Consider the following 20587-nt stretch of genomic DNA (forward strand, 5'->3'; position numbering starts at 1 on the left):
CCCCCGTCCTGGGGGATCGGGACCCCCTTCTCAGGACCTCATGTACCTCCATCCCCTCTTGAAAGAACCGTCTCCTAACACAGCCCCATCCAGAGGTCCTGGGGGGTCAGGGCTTCCATGTATGGATTTTAGCAGGACAGGATTCAGCCCAGGACAGGGAACCGTCTCCGGGGTGGTTCCTTCCTTCCTGGGGCTGAGGGAGAAGGGACACTTTAAGGTAACCTTCAACAGAGCCCCTCCCCGTCCACTGTGAATCGTGCTCTCTTACGGAGCCAAACGAGACCCGGTGGAAGGAAGCATCGCCTGGAGTCTCTCAAATTGGGCTGGGGGCTGTGGGAGGGTGGGGTTGGCATACGAAATACCCACAAAAATAGGGCAGATGACAGTTCGTACCGAGGCCCGCCCATCATCCACCAGATGGCGCACGAAGCTCTGGTCTGGGTCTCCCTGTCAGTTATGCAAATGCTAACCCGACACCGCCCCACTCCAGGGACAAAAAACAGCTGGGTGGAGAAAACATAATTTCCAGGACGCAGGAAATATCATGACTTCTCTCTTGGGGGCTGTTGGATGGACATGCGCTTATTCATACTTGACTCAGAAACAAGGCGAGGAGTTCCCACTGTGGCTCAGCAGGCTAAGAACCTGACTAGTATCCATGAGGGACACAGGTTCAATCCCCGGCCTTGCTGAGTGGGTTAAGGATCTGGCATTGCTTGGATCCCACCTGGCTGTGGCTGCGGGGTAGACCTGCAGCTGCAGCTCTGATTCGACCCCTAGCCTGGGAACTTCACTGTGCCGTGGGTTCTGCCCTAAAAAGCAAGAAGATTAAAAAAAAAAAAAGTAATATTGACTTCTCTTCAAAGTCCAGAGGATGAGTTATAGCGGGCACCTTCGTGCTTTGGGGTGGTCCCCACTGGATACCCCGGTTCTGGAGGCTGGAGTCCAAGACCCAGGTGTGGGCAGGGCTGGTCCCTCCCCGGTGTCCTCAGATCCGTGCAGAGACCTTTATATCTTTTCTTACAAGGACCCTAAACCCATCACGGGGCCCCACCCTCATGACCTCACGTAGCCCTCATCACCTCCCAAAGACCCCACCTCCCAACACCATCCCCTGGGGGTTCCAGCTTCACCACACAAATTGGGGGCGGGGAGTGACACCCACATTCAGCCCCCTAGCTCTTGGCAACGTTCCCAGCATCCCCTGGAGTTGACCCCACAGCAGCCCTGGGCCTCTGCCCGCCCCCCACCCAGCCCCGCTCTTCGTTCCTCTCCTCCTGTTCCCTCCCTCCCCAGCCTTTAAAATCAGCAGGGGGCTGTGACCCTCACCGCAAGCCTGTCTGATCAAGGTGAAGGCAGAAGCTCCCAAGCGCCCCAGGGCCCCCTGCGTCTCCCCCAACACCATGCAACCCTGAGCTGCAATGGTCTCCTCCTCTGTGACCAGCGTTTCGGTCCTTATAGCCCGCCCCTGGCTCAGAACAGGTGCACACCAAATGTTTGTTGAGTGAATGCATGAGCTCCTCTGATATCCCATCCTCAGAGCAAGGCGGAAGCTCAAGACTTTATCATCCTGGTGTGTCCATGCCCTTGTTACCCGGCTCAGGTAGAAGACAGGTGAAACGTGCGTCCCTGACACCAACCTCCCTGCCCACAAACCCAAGTGAGGTCCCAGGACCTGGCGTGGCTCTTTAAAGGGACAGGGTCTGCTCCCTGCAGAAGTGGACATTACTCCTGGGTCTATGCCCTGATCTTTGCAAGGACCCAACCTCCCTGCCCAGACTGATGGCCCCGCCACCCACACACCTAAGTGAGGTCCCAGGACACCACACGACTCTAAGGGTACAGGATCTGAACTTGCAGAAGCGGAGATTAAAGTGGGGCCCTGCGCTGCCCTTGGCCATGGCCCAACCCTGGGGCTGGTGCCGCCCTGCAGGAGGGTTGCTGGGGAGGACCCGGGTGGGGGTGGCGGGGAGTGTCCGCCTGCGCGCAGGGCTGGCGCCTGTCATCTTGCTGCACCTCCCTCGCCCGCGGGGAGCGGAGCTGCCAAGCAGGTGTGCCGGCTTCCCCAAGCCCCGGATGCTCATTGGCGCTGGGCGGCCGCCTGTTGCCCCATCATCCTGGGAGCCGGCTCCCCGGGACGGCCTTGGGCGTGCAGGCACTCGCCCCACGGGGCTCGCGGCTCTGGGGGTTGGAACTGGGCGCGGAGCCCGTTGGACTCCAGCAAGAGAGCGCAGTTTGGTTCACACTTTCCGCCTGGAGACGTTGCGGGGCGGGACGGCAGAAGTCAGAGCATCCGCGGGATCCTCCGAGGACGGAGGACTCAGCACGGAGGATGGCGAGGTGGCGGGGCCTCTTCGGGCTCTCGTTCCTGTGTCTCCTGATGCGCGGCCGAGGTGAGGGGGGCTCGGCGGGGGGACAGCTGGGTGCGTGGATGTGCATTTCTCTCTGGTCGCTTTCAAGCGCCGCTTCCCAAAGGACTTCTGCTGGGGAAAGCGCGGGACCCTCCAGGCTGGGAGAAAAAAAGAGACAAGGCTGAGGTCCGTGATGGGAGAAGGGACGGGGCCCATTTGGAATCTGGGCACTGGACCCAGACATGTTGGGTGGGGGCTCACAGCCCTTGCGCGGGGGGCGGGGAGGGGGGGAGCGCTTCCTGCTTTTGATCGCTGGGTGTGTCACCCTTGGAAAAAGGGAACCTCGTGGCTGGGGCGTGTTGGGATTTCAGTTCCTGTTTTAGAGCTAAAATGTTAGTTCTGGATTTCCCCCCGGGAAGCTCCGCGAATTAAGGATTGGGCAGTTGTCGCTGCTGTGGCTCGGGTTCGACCCTCGCCCCGGGAACTTCCGCCTGCCGTGGGCGCGACTGGAAAATAAAATAAAATAAAATATTGGTTCAGTGTTTTCGGATGGCGAGAGCAGAGCTGAGTCAGGACTTGGTTTTGGGAACGGCTCACCCGAGGGGCTTTGCCCAAGGGCCACCTCCCTTCAGATGTTTTCATGTTTTTCCCTCTTTCTCCGGGTAGCAAAGAAAAAGCGTCGGAATTGTTTACGCTGCAAAGTTTAATCCAGGCTGTTGTCAGGATGCCAGGATTGTGGTTTGTTGAACGGGGACAGGGCGGGACCTCGTTGAGAAGCTGTCATTAACCCGTGAAGTGTAGGTTGGAACAGCCATCAATCGGAAAAGCTCCTTTGGTCCTTTTCATATTAAAATTCTCAGGGATGAAAGACTGCGAGGTATTGAAGAGTGAGGAGCAAGGTAGGTTAGGAATGAAGATTGGATGCCAAGGTCACTGGCGTGGCATTTCCTGTTGGTCCTGTTTGAGGATGGCTGTTTAGGGCCAGGTGGGGTTTGGTGACAGATCCTGGCACCTCCCCCAGGGCCTTCCCTGAATCCACGGTGCCCTGCATCTTCCTGGCGTGGGGGTCACGCAGTCTCTTTGCAGGGAGATGTTGGTCCCTGAACTCACCACAGGGCTTCATGAAGCGAGGGGACCGCACTTTGGTTTTCTGGTTTTTCAGCTCTGGTTTTCCCAGCGGCCAAGCCAGCAAAACACAACCGTCTGTCTGAGCGTTTGTTTCTCTGCAGGGAGAACTATGGGTTAACCCATGGCCTGGGACTACTCACCCCTACAATGCACAGTACAGGGGTCCTTGGAGAAGCATTGGGGATCGGATTCCTTCCAACATCGTGATGTGGGGTAACAGATGTGCTGCAGGAGGGAGAAAAATCAGCCCAGCCGATGTTGCCGAGTTCTTTTTTTTTTTTTTTTTCCCCTTTTCTTTTTAGGACCGCACTCACGGCATATGGAGATTCCCAGGCTAGGAGTCAAATCAGAGCTGCAGCAGCCAGCCTGCACCACAGCCACACCAACGCAGGATCCGAGCCGCATCTACAACCTACACTACAGCTCACGGCAACGCCGGATCTTTAACCCACTGAGCGAGGCCAGGGATCGAACCCGCATCCTCATGGATCCTAGTCGGATTCATTTGCGCTGCGCCATGATGGGAGCTCCCCGAGTGCATTCTTTTGATGAGGGAGTTCCCGCCGCATTCTTTTGATGACCGACTCACTTCCTCTAGGTTCTGCTGGGGGTGCCGTGCTGGACGCCGTTTTATGGGTGGGTACACAGAGGCCCAGAGAGGTTCCATCATTTGTCTGAGGTCAGATTCCTGCAAAAATGCACGGGTGGGTGGGTGGGGTTGCAGAGGGACCAGGAAGAGAGGGAGCCCTGGCTCGAGATGATGCTGGGTGACCCAGATGAGCAGGCTCCAGGTACTTAGGTAAAAGGGTAGACAGTCCCCCCAGCCCCAATCACCACCCGCCGTCAGACTGAGTGAGTTCTCAAGGGCCCCTGAAGAGTCTGCAAAGCCGTCGAGATGCGTGGACCAGAGGCTCCCGAAAACCACACCATCCTTATGGTTGAGCATCGAGCAGACCATTGCCCCGGTGATTAAACTGTGCGTGTAAAATAAAATGACAACAATAGGGTGAGATTCCGGAGGCATAGGGGTTTATAATTTGGCGGCTTCAACTTTCCAGTGCATTTAATTAGCTTTCGCTGTCAGATCTGGAGGGTTCGAAGGAACGTGAGACTGGACCACATCTGCTAAAAGCTGATCGAAAGAGCAGTGGGAATTCCAAGGGGCTGCTTGTAGTGTTTTCTCTGTTGAGGCAAAAATGTTTATCTATCTATGTATCTATCTAGCTAACCCTCTGTCTATCAACTATATATCCATCCATCTTATCTTTTTATCATCTATCATCCATCACATATATTCTATTATCTATCCATCTGTTTCTATCTATCATCTATCTATAACATAGGTATACATAACACAGAAATATATACATAGTTTATGTTGCATATGTATATGTATATCCTAATGTTTCCTTTCCCAATATATGTACATTGTATCCTGTATATATATATATATTAACATTTTCCTGTATCTATATTTTACACTGGCTCTGAAATTCCTTTCCGCATCTGTTCCACCTTCTCTTATCAGACAAGACTAAAAATCCGTGTGCTTTTAAATACAACCGCTTTTCCACCTGCAGACTGAAAAAATACAGGCATCCCTCGGTATGTGAGCAGGATTCGGTCCGGACCTCCTTGGGTACCCAAATCCACAGCTGCTCGAGTCCCTTCCATAAAATGACATCGTGTTTGCGTGCAATGCACGCAGACCTTCCTATAGACCTTAAATCACCTCGAGGGGGCTTTCTATACCACACACCGCTAAGTGCTCTTGAATAGTTGCCAGGATGTGGCAAATTCTAGTTTTGCATGGGGGGACTCTCTGGATTAAAAAAAAAAAAATCAGTCTCTTTGGCGTTCCCACCACGGTGCAGCGGGCGAAGGATCCGGCATTGCCGAGGCTGCAATGCAGATCCAAGCAGCTGCTCGGATTCGATCCCTGGCCCCAGAAGTTCCAGATGCTGAGGGCGTGGCCGTTAAGAAAATGTTCACTCTTTTCGACCCGCCGTTGGTTGCCTGTGCAGATGCCGAATGGCTCATCTGGAGGTCCGACTGTAATAAAAACTGAGGGTGATGTTTGCTCTAGTTTTTAACACCCGTACGTACGTCGTGGTTCCCGGGGAGTGGAGGTCGGTCAGGTGCTGGGTGAGGTCTTTTAGGCTGGTTGCTGCAGTTGGCCATGCAGGCTGTTTGTGTTTTGCTTCAGAGAATGCTCATAGGAGAAGGGCGTGGTGCTTGCCCGAGACAACAAGCCAGCCGGCTAGATGCCACGAGACTCCAGCCTAAGCTGGCTTCCCCCCAAGTCCCTCAGCTGAGCCTCTCTTGATTGTGCATCCTTCCTCATGGCCCCCGAAACACCCTTTGATCTAACCAATCTATGCATGGGGAAGTTACCCCACAAACGGGCATGAAAACTGCCCTTGTCCAGAATGGCCGTCGTTAGGACGTCTACAAATAACAGCTGCTGGAGAGGGTGTGGAGAAAAGGGAAGCCTCCTTCACTGCTGATGGGAAAGTAAAATTGGTACACCCACTGTGGAGAACAGGATGGAGGTTCCTTAAAAAACTAAAAGCAGAGCTACCCTATGATCCAGCAGCCCCACTCCTGGACCTATATCCAGGCAAAATTATGCTTCAAAAAGATACAGGGAGTTCCCTCTGTGGCTCACTGGAAAGAACCTGACTGGTACCCATGAGGACTCAGGTTGGATCCCTGGCCTCGCTCAGTGGGTTAAGGATCCGGCGTTGCCGTGAGCTGTGCTGTAGGTGGCAGACGTGGCTCGGATCTGGTGTTGCTGTGGCTGGGGTGTAAACCAGTAGCTGCAGCCTGAGAACTTTCATATGCAGCAGGCGCAGCAAAAAAAAAAAAAAAAAAAAAAAGCCAAAAAAGATACATGTACCCCTATATTCACTATTCATAACAGCCAAGACGTGGAAACAAACTTAAATATCCATTGACAGATAAATGGATAAAGAAGATGTGGTCCATATACACAATGGAATACTACTCAGCCATAAAAAAGAACAAAATAATGCCACTTATAACCATATGGATGAAACTAGAAATTCTGTAAGTGAAGTCAGTCAGAAAGAGAAAGACAAACACCATATGATATCAATTCTATGTGGCATCTAAAATATGGACCAACGATCCTCTCTGCAGAACAGAAACAGACCCACAGACACGGAGAACAGACTTGGGGTTGCCAAGGAGGAGGGGGAGGGAGTGGGCTGGATGGGGAGTTTGGGGTTTGTAGATGCAAATTGTGACACTGAGAATGGATCAGCCATGCGGTCCTGCTGTCCCGCACAGGGAACTCTGTCCAGTCTCTTGGGATGGACCAGGATGGAAGAGAATACGAGAAAGGCAATGGATATACCCTATGACGGGGTCACTTTGCTGGACAGCAGAAATGGACACAGGAGACAGGCCTCGGAAGGGACCAGCCCTGCCCACACCTGGACCTCGGATTCCGGTCTGCAGGACAAGGCGAAATCCAGTCTGTCGTTTCGAGCTGCCCAGTTGGCGGAATCTTGTTATGGGAGCCCCCAGAGCCGAGACAAGAGGTCTTTTCCTGCAAAGTGAGGTGCACGGATCTGCAGCCACAAAGTCTCCCAGGAGCTGGTGAAACCTGCCTCGTCCTGGACCCACCTAAGCCTGACGCAGAAATGTCTCTGTGTCCCTCGTGTGCCAAGGGATCGCTCTAGGAAGGCTGGTTTAGGACACGCCATCCAACGAAGCCTCGCAAGACAGTCGGCAGAGTTTTTCTCAAGGGCTCGTTCCGCAGCAGATATCTTGCCTTTTTTTGGCAGGTCACCATGTCTTCCCCCGTTGTGACCCGGTATTTCTCTTCCTGGGGATTCCGGGAGCTGGTGCAGAGGGCCTCCACCTGCGATGTGCCAGAAGGGCCCTTGGGGGTCCGGGACCCCTGCTGGACCTTCTGGGGCGAGGCTGGGCGGCTCCCAGGGGCTGAGGTCAAGGAGGAGTCTCGGGGCGTGTCCATCACCCACTGTCTGGACGTTCACCTTGAGCTGTGCAGGGTGAGAGCTGAGCTGTCTTTGTGAAGAGCCCTGCCGACCTGCTGGAAACCAAAACATCAGGAGAAACTAGAAACTCTGGGTGTGCTCATCCAGCTGTTCCAGGAGGAGGAGTTTGAACTCCGCCAACCACACACCAGACCTGCTGAGAGCAATTCCCCCTTGAGCTCTCTTCAACCTGAGCTGCTTCCCCAGGCAAAGGCTTCCCTTTCTCCGCTCCGAGACTCTCGCCATCCTGGGAAAGAGACGCCATCCTATGCTTTCTGGACACATGCATGTATTTTTAAATCATAGGTTTGTTAAAGACAGTCGAACCAGAGGCAAAGGGGGAACTTGGAATGTGCCTGGAAGGAAGTCAGGATTTGTTTTCTGGGAGTTGCTGCTGCAGCTTGGTTGTAGTCCCTTGGCGCAAGACCTCAAAAGCAAGATGTCCTGCAGATGGATGGCTCACGAAGTGGCTTAATCTGTGACAGCTGAGCCCGGGAGAATGAGTTGAAATTAACCCACACTTCAGGGAACTCGTGAAAGCCTACATCAAGAAATGAAAAAGGAGTTCCCGTCGTGGCGCAGCGGAAACGAATCCCACTAGGAACCATGAGGTCACGGTTGGATCCCTGGCCTTGCTCACTCGGTGGGTTAAGGATCTTGTGTGGCCGTGAGCTGCGGTGTAGGTTGCAGACGCGGCTCGGATCCCACGTTGCTGTGGCTGTGGTGTAGGCCAGCCGCTGTAGCTCCAATTGGACCCCCAGCCTGGGAACCTCCATACGCCGTGGGTACAGCCCTATAAAGACAGCAAAAAAAGAAAGAAAGAAAAAAGAAAGAAAGAAAGAAGTGAAAAACAGTTGTCTTCAAGGGCAGCTGTTCCCAAACGGGTCAGCGATCCAAGGACACTGGTTGGAATAATGAAATCTCAGATCCTGTCTGCCTGTGAGGGGTGCCTTGTGTGTCTGATGGACCCACTCAAGGATAATTAAAATCAGCGATGATCTGGTCTCCTGGAAATGGCTGTAACGGGTGCCAGGGCTTTAGACGGGAATCACGTCTTCCTCTCATCCTGCACAGCGCCTCCCCCCCCGCCCCCCCCCCCCCCCCCCCCCCCCCCGGTCTCCCAGCTAGCCTGGGGCTGATTTTCTCCTTCAGATGCAAGTCAGTAAGCATTCAGGGGTTAGTCACTGGCAGCTTGGACATGTGTCTATTCCGTGATCCCCGTGGAGGTGTGGTGGGTGGGTGGGCTTTTTTTCTCTTGCAAAGTATCAGCCTCGGTGCTGTGTTAGCAAGAGTCCAAAATAGCTCTTCTGTTTGCTTTGGGGAAAAAATAATAATAATAAAAATAAAAAATAAAGCCCTTTGTCTGTTGGCTGGTGAGTCCGAAAGGCAGACTCCACTCAGGAGCATCTTTGAGTCTTGGCGTCTTGTAGTTTTTGCCCTGGGAGGTGCGTGGTGTCTAGAGAGATAACAGCATTCCTCCAAGCGCCACTCGGGCGGTTTTAAAAATCCCTCCGGAGTTCCCGTCATTGTGGTGCAGTGGAAACGAATCCGACTAGGAACCATGAGGTTGCGGGTTCGATCCCTGGCCTTGCTCCATGGGTTAAGGATCTAGCATTGCCGTGAGCTGTGATGTAGGTCGCAGATGCGGCTCGGATCTGGCGTTGCTGTGGTTCTGATGTAGGCTGACAGCTACAGCTCCAATTAGACCCGTAGCCTGGGAAACCCCATATGCCATGGGTGGGGCCCTAAAAAGACCAAAAAAAAAAAAAAATCCCTCCGACATAGCCTTCTGGGGGTGGTGGTGGTAAGGAGTCTTGCGTAGGATGCTGAGACGAATCACCCAGCAGCTCGAGTTCTTTTAAACCCATGTCCCTGGGATGCCAGCAGTGGGGGCAGCATTCTGACTCCAGAAACACACAGAGGGCTGCTTCCTGTCCTGGTGTTTACAGATCCCAGAACATGCGGGACTGATTAAAAACCACTGAGCTGGCTAAACAGAGCACATGAGAAACGGAGCGGAGGTTCCAAGCCTCATCTTGTGCTCTGGTTGCCGAAAGTCGGCCTCTGTCTCCGGGGGCCGAGGAGAAACGCAGAGACAGAGTTTTGGGCAAAAGAGAAAAAATAGCTTGATCGCTTTGCCAGGGAAAGGAGGGTCCCAGCAGGCTGATGCCTTTAAGGCTGTGTGTTCCCCCCCCACCCCCGCCCCTTGGGAGAGAATAGATGATGCTTTTATGGTTTGGGAGTGGAAATTAAGGTCACTGAGGAGGAACTGGGTACCCGCGAGTGTGCATTCTTCTCCAAAGCTGGTGTTTCGGGGCTCGCAGAAATGTTCTGATGATCTTTCTTTTGGAATGAAGAAGGCTTCATTAACATCTTGCATTTGGGAGTTCCCGTCGTGGCACAGCGAAAATGAATCCAACTAGGAACCATGAGGTTGCGGGTTCGATCCCTGGCCTCGCTCCATGGGTTAAGGATCCGGTGTTGCCATGACCTGTGGTTTAGGTCACAGACGCGGCTTGGGTCTGGCGTTGCTGTGGCTGTGGCTGTGGTGTAGACCTGCAGCTGTAGCTCTGATTCGACCCCTAGCTTGGGAACCTCCATATGCCATGGGTTTGGCCCTAAAAAGACAAAAGACAAAAAAAATATTTGCATTTGATGGCGGCTTCAGTTCTTTGGAAAAAATCAGATTATTGTTCTGTGTATCCCTTGAGGAGGAACCATGACCTGCCCCCAGGCTGCACGGTTATTTCTTTTTCTTTTTCCTTTTGTATAGTTTTTTTGAAAATTATCGTTGATTTTTTTTAAAAGAGGGGATTATTTATTTTTTGGATTTTTATTCTTTCCATTATGCTTGCTTGGCAGTGGGGTCAGTTTCCACTGTACCACACAGCGACCCCGTCAGATGGATATATATTCTCCTTCTCACCTTATCCTCCAGCGTGTTCTTTCCTCAGGGACTGGATGCAGGTCCGTGCCGTGCAGCAGGATCTCATGGCGTATCCACGCCAAGTGCAAGCGTTTGCATAAAAGTATCGTTGATGTTTTTAAAAAGTAGAGTTGATTTGTGCAGGGTTGTGTCTTGACGGCCCCTCCCTGGTCTCGGCGTCCCCTCTCTTTCCCGATTAGCCGCTGTCTGCACTCCGGGAAACGTCTAGGAGGCTGAATAAATGAGGCCGGTTTCCCGACAAGCAAGAGGGGACATAGGCTTTTGCGTCCAGGAGCCCCACAGGGCCGTGCTCGGTTTCGCTCTGGGTGGAACATAAAGCTCATGGAAGCAACTTGTCCTGAGAGCTGCAAGGTCCCCTCCATGTCCCCTGAGAGGGAACCCCATCAACCAGCATCTTCAATCCGAGTGAGGTTCCCAGCCAGACTGTTCCCGGAGGGGCTGGGATGCGTTTTAGCGGAAACGCCCCTGGCGAGCAGAGGGGGCCCAGGCCATGCCAGCCTCGCCCGCTGCACGGGATGGTGTCCGCGCCGGGGTGGGGGAGGGGCAGCCTTCTGCTCTGCGTCACGCTCAGGAGGCACCAGGAGTGCCCCCACCGGTGACAGCCGGGGTCAGCTTCCTCCGCGACCTGTCCTCATGCATCAGAAGCCTCTCTGCAGGGAAGGAGGCTTCCCGAAAGGGACGGGGGCTCCTAACGGGCTGGGGGCAGGCCTGGCAGGGCTCCCTCATCCCTGGGGACGGGGCCCAAGTGCTGCCCACCCCTGGGGCGAGGGATGTGGGAGAGGCCAAGAGGAGACAGATTACAGAGGCTTTCATCATCTCAGAGCCGGGAGCAGACGCGCTGGTTGGAGGCGATTGTTGGGTGTGGCCGGGACCCTGGACCTCCTGGGGCGGCCCCTGCGGCATCTATAAATCAACCCGGAGGCGATTGGAAGGCCAATTCTGCAGCTGCCGGGGCGCTGTGAGGATGGGGTGGGGGCTGTACCCGTGTCTGTCCCTCTGAATGGGTCTGAGAGTCAGCCACACCCCTGGGAGGCGTGTCCTTGGAATCTATGCGCCACGGCCGCTTCCCATCCCCAGGTCCTGGATGACGACCCAGAGCACAGAGGGGCCAGCTTGTTTCCCGAAAAAGGATGGACCCGCTGGGGGCCGAGTGCCCTGACCAGCAGCCTCAGAGACTGCCGTGTGGCTTCTCAGAGCCCAGGCCCGACGGGTCCAACCTACCTTTCAGGCCCACTTGGGGTGGGGGGACCCCCAGGGTCTAGGGTCACAGAGTCCCCCGTTCCTGCCCAGCATCCTTCTGGTACCCGGGCTGGGATGGGGGCTCCTGGGGGATCCAGGTGTAACACCTGATGTTGCCCTTAAGCTCCCGGAAACCCAGGTCCCTCGGCTGGGGCACGTGCAGGGTGGGGACGCCAGCATCGCCGTGTGGCCTGAAGATGCTTGCACTGGGACTCGACACACAGCAGGTGCCTGCCTGATTCCTCTTTCTAAAGGCCACCTGTTAACCTTTGAAAGCTAATGGTTTAGAGACTTTTTTTGCAGTATATTCCCAAGGTGGTATAACCATCACCACCACAGATTCCCAAACAGTCTCATCACCCCCAAAGCCGTCACTCCCAACCACCCCCCCAACTCCCTTTCCCTGGGTAGAACCAGTAAGAAAACAGGAAAACAGAGTCAGCCCCCCTCCAGATCCCAGACTTCCTTATAGTATCTTCAGGGAGTTCCCGTTGTGACCCAGCAGGTTAAGACCCCAGCTAGCATCCGTGAGAACGCAGGTTTGATCCCTGGCCTCGCTCAGTGTGTCAAGGACTCGGCATTGCCGTGAGCTGTGGTGTATGTCACCGATGTGGCTCAGATCCGGCGTTGCTGTGGCTGTGGTGTAGGCCGGCGGCTGTAGCTCCCATTCGACCCCTAGCCTGGGAACCTCCATATGCCACGGGTGCAGCCCTAAAGAGTAGAAAAAAATCATAATAATGATAAAGGAAAAACATGCCTGGGTTGGCAGAATTTCTGAGCACTGGGAGGGGGGGACCTGGTTTGAAATGTTTGGGTAAGGCTGGCAGGATATCACAGAGAGGGAGCGGCCAGTTTGGGTCTGGTCCTCAATCCAATTTGCATTCACGCCTCCTGGTGAGGAAACCATCTTCAAATGGCTCCCACGGCACCTCCTCCAGACAGACCTCCAGGTCTGCTCACACAAGAGGTAGACCTGCCGCCCCTGCCCTGTGCTCCCTGCTGCACGCTGTCCCCACCTTTAGGGGTATTCACGTGTGTCTCGTCCCTAAAGAACCAGGAGGCGGAGTTCAGGTCCTTCAAGGTCATATCCTCAGCACCCAACAGTGTACCCCGAGAACCATCCCTCACAGACGTTTGCAGAATGAGTGGGCTCCCTGGCTTCTCAACACATCTACGCATGTTGCTTGTGGCCGCAGAGACGGTAGGATCTTCTCCCTCCTCTTGAAGACGGGGATGCCGGAAAAAAGACGGAAACGATGCCGCCCGCAGCCACATGGGTGGCCCTGGAGATGCTCACACTAAGTGAAGGAAATCAGACCGAGAAAGGCAAACGTGAGCTCACCCACAGGCGGAATCTAACATACGGCACAAATGAGCCTGTCTGCAGAACAGAAACAGACTCACAGCCGTAGAGATCAGACCTGTGCTTGCCGAGGGGGAGAGGGGATCAGTTAGGAGTCTGGAGTTAGCAGATATACACTCTGTTTTTTGGTCTTTTTTGCCATTTCTTGGGCTACTCCCACGGCATATGGAGGTTCCCAGGCTAGGGGTCCAATCGGAGATGTAGCCATCAGCCTACACCAGAGCCACAGCAACGTAGGATCCGAGCCTCATCTGCAACCTACACCACAGCTCATGGCAATGCCGGATCCTTAACCCACTGAGCGAGGCCAGGGATCGAACCCGCAACCTTATTGTTCCTAGTCGGATTCGCTAACCACTGAGCCACGAGGGGAACTTCCCAGATATACACTCTTACATATAAAATTAACAAGGACCTACTACACAGGGAACTGTTTGCTATGTCTTTTAATAACCTATCCAAGAAAAGGACCTGAAAAAAATGGATATGTGTGACTGAACCCCTTTGCTGCCCACCTGCGGCTCACACCATATGTAAATCAGCGACGCTTCCATAAAATAAAAAAAGACAGACATGCAGGCATTTTCCTTCCGAGATCTTTTCGGGCCCGGGCGTCGGCTTGCCAGGAAAGCCAAGGGGTTGGTTTGCCAAAGCCACGGGGAGGGTGTGTCTGGGGGCGGGCTGTGGGCGTTGATTGGCCCCTGCTGAGTTCAAGTGGGTGGCCTTGACCTTTGCCCTGGGGCGGGGCAACGTCAGGGCAGCCGGGGGCAAAGGGCAGGGGGTGGGCGCAGGCGCCAGGGGCTCGGACCAAGCCACCTTGCTGCGACTGACACGCTGCGTGTTCCCACAGGTCAAGGCGACTTTGATTTGGCGGATGCTCTCGACGACCCCGGTAGGTGCTCGCGTGTCTGCGGGGGGCGGAGGCGGGGGCGGGGGGAGGCGGGAACTGCTGTGTGTTGCTTGGGTGGGGTCAGGATTGCGAACTCCGGGCCCTGAGAGCTCCTGTTGCTGGAGATGGACCCTAACCCCCCATCCTAAGGATGCTCAGGTGCGGGCTCAGTCTTGCATCCCAGGTCTGTGGTCCCCCGCCAGGGCTCTGAGCATAACGCAAGTGGCTTTTATGGCTACCACCTGTCCTGGCTGCTCTCTGCCAAGTCGATCACCTGGCCTGTGTCCCAAACTTCGCTCCACTGCCTCCTGCAAAGCTTTGCTGAAACTTATTTCCTAATGAGCTGAACGGACCACTCAGGAAATCTCTGCCCCTCACACCCTAATTCCCCGCATAGCTCCAGGGGACACCAGGGGGCATACCTGTTAAGGGAGTTTTGGTCCTTTTTTGCCCCTGAATACACGATGGAGATGTGCTCCTATCACATGTTTGTGCCTTGAAATTTTCTTTTCTTTTTTTTTGCCATGCCTGCAGCATGGTGCTGGGCCAGGGATCGAACCCGCGCCACAGCCACCACCTGAGCGGCTGAGTGACAAACACCAGATCCTTAGCCTGTTGCGCCACAAAGAAACGCCTTCATTTTTTAATTAGGGCATGAACGATGCTTTCTCTGCGCTGCACACCAATCCTGGCTGCTTATTGAATGTTCTGTTTTCTTTTTGTCCCCAGAGCCCACCAAGAAGCCGAGCTCAGGTGAGTGGCGATACCTGCCCGGGCAAAAGTGAGGCTGTAGCCGGGAGCTGGTGTATTTGAAGGGATGTCTGAGGGTGTTTAGAGGCTCCTGGAGCAGGCGGAGGATGGGCAGATGGTAAAGGGAGCCGTGGTCCTTGCGGAAATGCAAACAAGGTCACTGCGAGGCAGCATTCCTCCTGCGCCGGCTAGAAGCAAACGGTGGAAGATAACAAGTGTTGGCAGGGATGCGGACACCCGTGGGACCCTTTGTGTGTTACTGGAGGGGATGGGAGAGGTGGAGACACAGCCGAACGCAGTCTGGCGGTTCCTCTGAACGTTACATACAGAATTTCCTGATAACCCAGCAAGTCTACTCCTTCAAGACCCGAGAGACCTGAACACAAGCATTCCAGGAGAAACACACACACTCGAGTTTATTGTATGTAATTCCTGCCTTCGTTCAGGAGAGAACAATGAAGAATAAAGCAAACTTGATTAAATGAAGACGAAGGTACATTTTTTTATTTTTTATTTTTGTATAATGATTTTTATTTTTTCCATGAGAGCTGATTTACAGTGTCCTGTCCATTTTCTACTGTACAGCAAGGTGACCCAGTCACACATACATATAACATTCTTTTTCTCACATTATCCTCCATCCTGCTCCATCATAAGTGACCAGATATAGTTCCCAGGGCTATGCAGCAGGATCGCATTGCTTCTCCGGTCCAAAGGCAATCGTTTGCATCTATTAATCTCCAATTCCCAGTCCCTCCCTCTTCCCCTCCCCCTTGGCAACCACAAGTCTGTTCTCCATGTCCATGATTTTCTTTTCTGTGGAAAGGTTCATTTGTGCCATATATTAGACTCCAGATACAAGTGATATCATATGGTATCTGTCTTTCTCTTTCTGACTGACTTCACTTAGTATGAGAGTCTCTAGTTCCATCCCTGTTGCTGCAAATGGCATTATTTTGTTCTTTTTTATGGCTGAGTAGTATTCCATTGTGTATATGGACCATATCTTCTTCATCCAATCATCTGTCAATGGACATGTGGGTTGTTTCCATGTCTTGGCTATTGTGAATAGGGTTGCAATGAACATGCAGGTGCATGTGTGTTTTTCAAGGAACGTTTTGTCTGGGTATATGCCCAAGAGTGGGGTTGCTGGGTCCTATGGTAGTTCTATGCATAGTTTTCTAAGGCACCTCCATACTGTTGTCCATAGTGGCTGAGGTACATTTGTTTAAATGAACAATAAAGTTGATTAATTAAACAGAGAAAAATAAAGAATAAAATAAACCTGATTACATGAAGAATAAAGCTGACGAAATGAAGAGTAAAGTACCCTTGATTATGTAAATAGAAAAAAATGAAGAACAAACCTGATTAAAGGAAGAATAGAGTTCATAAAAAAATACACCTAGGTAAGCAGAGACAAATGAAGAATAAAAGAAACTTGATTAGACGCAGAATACAGTAATTTTGATTAACTAAATAAGGGAAACCACTTTTTAAAAAAGAAAACAAGGGAAAAAAATAAACTAGTTGGGATAACTAATTACTGTCGAGGTAAAATGATTTAGTGACTGTTAAAAGACAGGCGTTAGAAAAAGCACTTTTAAATTAGTTATAGGCTACAAAACAAGGTGAAAATAATGTTTGGGGAAAGATGGAGAGAAATACTAACGAGAATCAAATGGCGTTGCATAGCAGTGTCAACAAAAGAACCGTCAAGGAAAAAATGGTTGTGTGTGTGTATTTTTTTCTTTAAGTTCTAAACTTTGACTTTTTAGAAAAACTTTATTGGCGTAGGGCTGACTTGCAAAGTTGTGTTGATTTCAGTTGTGTTGATTATGGCAAAGTGAAACAGTGGTGCATACACACAGACACACACACACACACACCCCTTCCTTTTCAGGCTCTTTTCCCATATAGGTTTTTACACTCTCTTGAGTAGAGTGCCCTGTGCTTGCCACACAGGAGGTCCTTGCGACCGAGGCTTTATTTCTAGCTGCAAAGTGACTTTTAGCGGGTCGGTCGTCACCTGTAACCCTGTGACCAGCATCTGTGAATCAAATGGGAAACCTACCATCACAGTGATGGTTTTGTTTTGGAGGCTGCTTCTCATGGAGGGACGTTTTTCTCTTCCAAACACAGGCATCTACCCGAGGCCGAAGCCGCCCTATCCCCCCCAGCCGGGACATCCTGGCAACAGCGGAGGTAAGAGTGCTCACTCATTTCAACATCTCCTTCTTCCTTTATTTATTTATTTACTTATTTAACTAAAAGAGTTTTCATCTGGGAGCAGGTGCATCGATGCCGATTTTTGTATTTCCTCGTTGCTCAGAGACTCAGACAATATTGGACATGGTGCATTATTGTGATAGACGTTTTTTTTGTTTTTGTTTTTTTTGGGGAGGTTGTTTGTTTGTTTGTTTGTTTGTTGCATTTTAGGGCCACGCCTGCGGGCATATGGAGGCTCCCAAGCTAGGGGTCAAATCAGAACTACAGCTGCCAGCCTATGTCACAGCCACAGCCACTTGGGATCCAAACCCCATCTGTGACCTACACCGAAGCTCCCGGCAATGCCGGATCCTTAACCCACTGACGGAGGCCCATCCTCCTGGATGCCAGTCAGGTTCATTACCACTCAGCCGCAATGGAAACGCCTAAATTTTGAGTTTTTTAAAGAGAATTTATCAGAGTAGGGCTGACTTGCAAAGTTGTGTTGATTTCAGGCGTACGGCAAAGTGAAACAGTGGTGCATACACACACACACACACACACACACACACACCCCTTCCTTTTCAGGCTCTTTTCCCATATAGGTTTTTACACTCTCTTGAGTAGAGTGCCCTGTGCTTGCCACACAGGAGGTCCTTGCGACCGAGGCTTTATTTCTAGCTGCAAAGTGATTTTTAGCGGGTCGGTCGTCACTTGTAACCCTGTGACCAGCATCTGTGAATAAAATGGGAAACCTACCATCACAGTGATGGTTTTGTTTTGGAGGCTGCTTCTCATGGAGGGACGTTTTTCTCTTCCAAACACAGACATCTACCCGAGGCCGAAGCCGCCCTATCCCCCCCAGCCGGGACATCCTGGCAACAGCGGAGGTAAGAGTGCTCACTCATGTCAAAATTGGTTCTGATGAAACCTCCTTCTTTTTTTTTTTTTTTTCCCCAACTAGGAGTTTTCATCTGGGAGCAGGTGCATCGATGCCGATTATTTTATTTCCTCGTTGCTCAGACACTCAGGCAATGCTCTGTATGGTGTAGCTGGTACATTGTTGCGATGGCATTTTAATCACACTAGAGGACATACTATTTTTCTCGCTGTTTCCAGCATTTCTGATAACGTCCCATATGCCAGAAAGCCCACTTGCACTGTGCATGTGCTATCCTTTATCCTGTTTCTTTGTGTTTTGTGTTTTTGGGGCGGTTTTGTTTGTTTGTTTGTCTTTTTAGGGCTGCACCTGCAGCACATGGAGGTTCCCAGGCTAGGGGTCGAATTGGAGCTATAGCTGCCGGCCAACACCACAGCCACAGCAATGCCGGATCTGAGCCACATCTGCGACCTACACCACAGCTCGCAGCAGCACCAGATCCTTAACCCACTGAGCAAGGCCAGGGATGGAACCCACAACCTCATGGTTCCTTGTTGGATTCATTTCCGCTGTGCCACGATAGGAACTCCTATCCTGTTTCTTGCTGTTTAAAAAAACTTGGCACGCACTGCTCCCATAAATTTCTTTTTTTAAAAAAAAAAGGTGGGAGGATGAAGTTCCTGGTGTGGCTCAACAGGTTAAGAATCCGACTGAGGAGTTCCCGTCGTGGCGCAGTGGTTAACGAATCCGACTAGGAACCATGAGGTTGCGGGTTCGGTCCCTGCCCTTGCTCAGTGGGTTAACGATCCGGTGTTGCCGTGAGCTGCCGTGTAGGTTGCAGACGCGGCTCGGATCCCGCGTTGCTGTGGCTCTGGCATAGGCCGGTGGCTACAGCTCCAATTCAACCCCTAGCCTGGGAACCTCCATATGTCGCGGGAACAGCCCAAGAAATAGCAACAACAACAACAAAGACAAAAAAAAAAATCCGACTGAGCGTCTGTGAGGATGCGGGTTCGATCCCTGACCTCGCACAGTGGGTTCAGGATCCGGCGTTGCTGCAAGCTGTGGTTCAGGTCACAGATGCATCTCGGATCTGGTGTTGCTGTGGCAGCAGCAGCTTGGATTCATCCCGCAGCCTGGAAACTTCCATATGCCGCAGGTGCAGCCCTAAAAAGAAAAAAATATATGTGTCTCTTGGCCAATAGTCCATAAAGTCCCAAGCAATCCAACAACTCTAAAGACCTAAAATCGGACCAGGCAGAAGTGCCTGGTGATGCTGACCCAGGCAAGGGCTTTCGGAAGCTTTCTGGAAGCCTTGCGATGGGTGGAAGCTCATCTCCTTGGCAGGTGGGGGTGTCTTGATAGTAAGAAGTGAGGTTGTAAGAAGCTGTTGCCTTGAACAGCAACACAGGACACTAACAGCCATCGTTGGAGGATGATGAAGTCACTATGTTTCATTTTGTTTCCTTCAGTTCCAACATCCCAGCTTTCCTTTCTTGCAAATACTCCTCCCAGCCTTTCTAACAAGTTACTGTCCAGTGGAGCCCTGTTCCTCTATGAGGTGAGGGTGGAAATGCGGGGTGAGAAGTTTCCTCCCTGCAGACTGTTTGGGGCACGTGCCTTAAACAGGGGCCAAGGGCTTCTTTCCTGTGCGGCTCCAAGGCATTTTGATGCCAGGCCTCCTGCAAGATGAGTCACTGGACCAGAGCGACTCACCCATCCTGGTGGGTGGGGGGTGGGTCGGGGGGCAAGCCCCAGGCCTGGGAGGTAACCCCTTGTGACTCAGGGCTCCGGCAGCTCCCGTGTTCCCAAGCGGGTTGCTTTCCAGCCTTTGTTTTCAAGCTCGGACTCAGCTTTAATCTTTCTTCTTCTTTCTTTCTTTCTTTCTTTCTTCTTTCTTTCTTTCTTTCTTTTTTTTTTTGTTTCTTTCTTCTCTCTCTTTTCTTCTTTTTATGGCCATACCAATGGCATATGGAAGTTCCCAGGCTATATAGGTTGAATCAAACCTGCAACGGCCAGACTACATCACAACCACAGCAACATCAGATCCAAGCCACATCTGTGACCTACACCACAGCTCATGGCAACACCGGATCCTTACCCACTGAGAGAGGCCAGGGATCAAACTTGCGTCCTCATGGAGACTATGGTGGCTTCTTCATCCATTGAGCCACAACCGGAACTTGGAGATCTTCACTTAAAAGAGTAAAACAGGGAGGAAATGGTCTTAATAGGGCCTCCAGATATTAGTGGGTGAAGCTGTGATGGCTGGAGCTACTGCAGCCATCATCTGCTATGAGTGAAGCTGGTGAATGCCCTGCGAAGGGCAGGGTCGCAAGACACAGAGAACCTGGCCACAAATAGACCTACATTCAACCCTCAAATTACCCTCAATCCACATGCCCTGAACCTCAGGAATTCCCCTTACAAGCTACTTATCTTTATATTTTAGCCATTTGGAAATGGGGTTGCTCTTACTGTAGCATAAAGGCAACCTAATTTATACCATGTGGCAGAAGTCCTCAAACAGCTTGGTCACTAGAGTCCTTGACCCTTGGAAAAACTAATGACAAACCCAAAGAACTTTTGTTTAGGTAGCTTATCAATATCCATATATGCTGTTACAAATTAAAATGGAAAATTTTTAGATATTTATAAATATCCATATTTTCCGTATTAGAGATTAAAACTCAGAATTCTTGCTGTGGTGCAGTGAGGTAAGAATCCGACTGCAGTGGTTTGGGTCACTGTGGAGGCTTGGGTTCAATCCCCCAGCCTGGTGCAGTGGGTTAAGGGATCCAGTGTTG

The 20587-nt window shown here is 51.9% G+C and overlaps 1 protein-coding gene across 1 annotated transcript; it reads left to right on the forward strand.

The window, feature by feature from the left end:
• The first annotated feature begins 1994 nt into the window (after positions 1 to 1994).
• XG (Xg glycoprotein (Xg blood group)) lies at positions 1995 to 19561 on the forward strand. The gene is made up of 6 exons (XM_047765663.1): positions 1995 to 2393; positions 13904 to 13945; positions 14672 to 14695; positions 16835 to 16897; positions 17728 to 17790; positions 19410 to 19561. Exons 1-6 carry the CDS (start codon positions 2333 to 2335, stop codon positions 19559 to 19561), a joined length of 405 nt encoding a protein of 134 aa, XP_047621619.1. The 5' UTR covers positions 1995 to 2332.
• The last annotated feature ends 1026 nt before the right edge of the window (positions 19562 to 20587 follow it).

Source organism: Phacochoerus africanus, chromosome X (genome assembly GCF_016906955.1).
Source record: "Phacochoerus africanus isolate WHEZ1 chromosome X, ROS_Pafr_v1, whole genome shotgun sequence".
Taxonomy (NCBI): Eukaryota; Metazoa; Chordata; class Mammalia; order Artiodactyla; family Suidae; genus Phacochoerus; species Phacochoerus africanus.